Below are 4,193 nucleotides of genomic sequence, written 5' to 3'. Positions count from 1 at the left end.
CACGTAATGCGGTTCCATTATACAGAGCAAAAGGTGGATGTGTTCATCTCCAACTGCTGTTCACAATTCAGCTTCAAGAATGTCAACAGTGTTACACCACATGCAGGCCGGATGAGCTGTCCTGCTCAGGCATGTTGGGGGTTAATGCCCAGGTCATAACAGTCAGTCTTAAAAATGAAATCTCAACAGTTGTCGAGCCGATTCGGCAAACGTGTATTTAAACGTGTGTGGGCGCCGTGAATGCTACCGGGGGGAACGAGACTGATGACGGCAGAGCATCGCTGTCGCCAGCCGTTTGATGGGCCGCGCGAGGAGGAAGGGGAGGGGGCGTAGGAGGGAGGGGAAGCCCATTAACAACTACGGGACGCAGCTCTGCCGGGCTCCATCGACTGGCGGCAGCGAAGGACTCTCACTAGTCTAGCCGAAGATGGTCGCGGTGCATACCTCCGGCCAGCCGGCTGCATCCACCGAATGGATCGTCTGCCTGGACAAGAGGTGAGCACGAGCCTGAAATGATTTCACGTTGCATTTGAAGGTTGTGGCTTCATTGTTCTCAGCGCGTGTCGCCAAAGCCGACTCTCCTCCGGCAACAATGTGCTGCTGTTAGCAACGACGCGCATTGAATGCCTGCCGCTATTGTACGCTCGCTGATGCTGTCGTATGCAGATGTCATTACTGTCATCGACCCACGGCGAAAGCCAAGTCGGTTTAAACGAGGCAGCACGGATTCTATGTGATAAAGAGCGTAGTAGGGTTATTGTAGTGTGTGCGTTTGAATCGTTAAGGTGGCAGTGGTTTGTCTCTTGGGTTCAGCTAGTGTGTGTGTGTGTAGTGTGTGTGCGTGTGTGTGTGTGCAGACCGCTCGCTGGAATCTCAACCTCATCCTCCCCGCTTAGCTGTACAGTCAAGCAAAGGAAATCAGACTGACAGGAATATTTATGACGGGGGTCAAATCATCTCCGAGGCGGGGAAGCCAGAAATCACTATGCGGGGTCACAAGTGTGCGTGAGGAGGGAGGTGGGGTACAGTAGTTTTGTGCCTAGTGTGTGTGTGTGTGTGTGTGAGCGAATGATGTGTTGCTTTGCTTTGTGTGATGTAGCCTTTGTGAAGCATGAGGTGATTTTTAATTTAAAAAATTAAAGACAAGTAGAGGACAAACCAATCTTTCCCCATTAATTAAAAATATGCCAATCACCTCCACACACACTTTCATTTCTATATCTCTCTGGCTCATCGTCATTCACACATGTACACACACACACACACACACACACACACACAGGCTAACAGTCTTTGGATGGTTGAGATGGCCTGAACACCTCCCATCCTCTCAGGTTGCCATAGTGATGTGAAACCTGATCTGGCCCTTTGGTTCTTGTGGTGCGGGTCAGAGTGTGTGAAAGAGAGTTTGTGTGTGTTTGTGTGTTTGTAATTGTCTGTGCATATGTATGTGTTTGTGTGTTTGTGAGTGTTTGTGTGTTTGTGTGTGTGTGTGTGTGTGAGTGCCAGTGGTCTTACTGTAGTGCCATAATGGACTCTTAAACTCTCTGAGGGCCGGCTTCCCCCAATGGTGAAATCGATTGCTCTGCGTCTCTGGCTTCCACTCCTCTCCTCTGTTCTCTCCTCTCTCATTCTTTCTCCTTCTCTGTTCTCCTCCTCTCTCTTTTCCTCCTCTCCCCTCCCTCTCATTCTTCCTTCATTCCTTTCCTCCCTCCTTCCTCCACCCTTCTTCCCCTCCCCTCCTCCCCCTCTCCCTCCCTCCCTCCCTCCTCCCCTCTCCTCTCATCTCTCCTCTCCTCCCCTCTCCTCTCCTCTCATCTCTCCTGTCCTCCCCTCTCCTCTCCTCTCTCCTCCTCTCCCCTCTCCTCTCTCCTCCTCTCCTCCTCTCCTCTCTTCTCACCCCTGTGCTCCTACTCCTCTGTATGCTGGGGCTCCTCTCTGCAGCAGAACCTGTGGCGTGGTGCCGGGGAGGTCTGGGCCTTTAAAACCTGCAGTGCATTGTGGGATATTGGTGCTGGGCAGACAGCATATGGGATACTTGACCTGCTCGCAGCTGTCTGGTGCCGACTGGACTGGACCACACACACACACACACACACACACACACCCACGCACTCATGCACACCACTCCGATCTGGGCAGCAGAAGGCTGTAGATGTAACACACCCCCAGGGAGAACGCGGTCATTCACACTGATCTGACGGAGCAGTCAGATACACTAGTCTGATGATGCATTCATTAATACAGGTCTGAAGGCACACACACACACACACACACACACACACAGATACACAAACACACATACGCCCTGACACACACTCCACACTGGTCTGGTGTTAAATTTCATTAATACAGGTCTGAAGGCACACAAACACACACACACACACACACACACACACACACACACACAATACACACACACATACACAAACACACACACACACACACACACAGATCTGAAGGCTCGAGTGTCACTGACCTGGGATCAGCCACACCCAGTGCTGCCCTTAATGCTGAGGAGGGACAGCTGGCCCAGAACCAGCAGTGAAGGACACACACACTCACACAAATACACACACACACACACACACACAGGTGTGGATCTCCGCAGTCTGAGGTTTCACATTCATTGATTCAGTAGAGGCTTTTATCCCAAGCACTTTACAGACCAGTGCCTGTTTCATTACTGTATGTGTGTATTTGTGTGTGTGTGTGTGTGACAAACCTCTGCAGCAGTGGGTGAGGCACTCATGCTGTGAGCCACTGAGGTGTGTCTGATTTGTTGAGTGTAGACCAGGAAACTCTGTCTGACATTTTGGTGGACCATGGTTTGTCTTTGCTGAAGGAGAAAATAGCTCAGCTACACTGGAGATCATTCTAGAATTCGTCTCCATTTATAGACCCTTTCAACAATAAAAACAAAAACAATGCTTGAACGTTCTATTTGGTTCCCAATCTACTTCCTCTGCATTAAGATAACATATGGAATGTTAAAACGGAAGTCTTGTGGGGCCAACTATAATGCTGATAATGGAACTCTCTTGAAAGGGTCTATACCAGGGGTGCCCAACCTTTTTTGAACCAAGATCTACTTTTAAAGTTGACAGTGTCCCGAGGTCTACCAAGCCAAATAGAAAACCATAGGCAGAACCCATTGCTTTACATAATATTTATTATGCACACAACAAACATACAAAATAATCAGATAATATAATTTAGTAACCAAGCTCATGTACTGGTTTGTTTACTTGTGGATCCATCCCACAATGAATCCCCTCCTTAACATCCTTGTTCCATTTCATAAAGTACAGACTACAGAACATGAACAACATATCTCAATTGAAAGTGTAAACATAAATACATGTCTGGGCAGCCCACAGTGAATATGCATTGTAACACAGGATTGTGTGTCCATTTCATAGTACAGACTACAGAACATGAACATCTGTATAAGCTTTTGTGCATCGCTTTGAAGTGTCTCCAAATTGCCCTTTTTTTTAAAAGCCACACTGGCATTGCAGATGAGACAGATGGACTTCGAATTTGAATAAACAAAAAAGTAATCCTCCTCCCACTCTGAATGAAAATTATAGGTTTTTGATTTTTTTGTTTCTGCCATTGCTGTATTTCACGTTAACTTGTCCACCGTGATAGAATCTTTGATACCTAGTAATGCAAAGCGTTACTTAGTAACTAAGAGTCCTTAGAAACAGTAAGTCATTAATGCCATTAAAGGTGGAGCATGACAGGGATTTTTATGCTATTTTGCTTAGAATTGATACAATTCTGCTAGTCTATGGCAGTTCCTGTGATGAACATTGTATTTTATTTTATTTAGGGAGTTTTATTTTATTTTACAAGTCTACACAATATTCAATACACAATACACAATATTCTTGCGATCGACTCGAACTCAGTGTGCGATCAACAGGTCGACCGCGATCGACTGGTTGGGCACCCATGGTCTAGACAGTGCAGTTCAGCCACTGATATAAGGTTCTGACACTGTTATAAGTCTCTAGCTTTTGTTAAGGTTCTGGTGCTTTGATGAGGTTCTAGCACTGTTGTAAGATTCTGGTGCTATGCGGTGATAAGTTTCTGGTGCTAGGATAAAGTTCTAGTGATTTAATATGGTTCTGGTTTTATGAAGGTTCTAGCGCTGTACTGTCCAAAGGTTCTGATGCTATTGTCAG

The 4,193-nt window shown here is 46.8% G+C and overlaps 1 protein-coding gene across 2 annotated transcripts in view; it reads left to right on the top strand.

Moving 5' to 3' along the window:
• The first annotated feature begins 335 nt into the window (after window positions 1–335).
• The window catches only part of LOC125288642 (rap guanine nucleotide exchange factor 4-like), a 49,607-nt gene continuing 45,749 nt past the window's right edge, over window positions 336–4,193 (top strand). For both annotated transcript variants that reach the window (XM_048235174.1, XM_048235173.1), the window contains exon 1: window positions 336–495. In XM_048235174.1, coding sequence (XP_048091131.1) covers window positions 428–495 — 68 coding nt within the window. In that variant the 5' untranslated portion in view covers window positions 336–427. The remainder of the gene's footprint in view (window positions 496–4,193) is intronic.

The sequence above is a fragment of the Alosa alosa genome, chromosome 23 (genome assembly GCF_017589495.1).
Source record: "Alosa alosa isolate M-15738 ecotype Scorff River chromosome 23, AALO_Geno_1.1, whole genome shotgun sequence".
In the NCBI taxonomy this organism is placed as follows: domain Eukaryota; kingdom Metazoa; phylum Chordata; class Actinopteri; order Clupeiformes; family Clupeidae; genus Alosa; species Alosa alosa.
The sequence above is the reverse complement of the archived record's forward strand: the minus strand, read 5'-3'. Positions and strand labels throughout refer to the sequence as shown.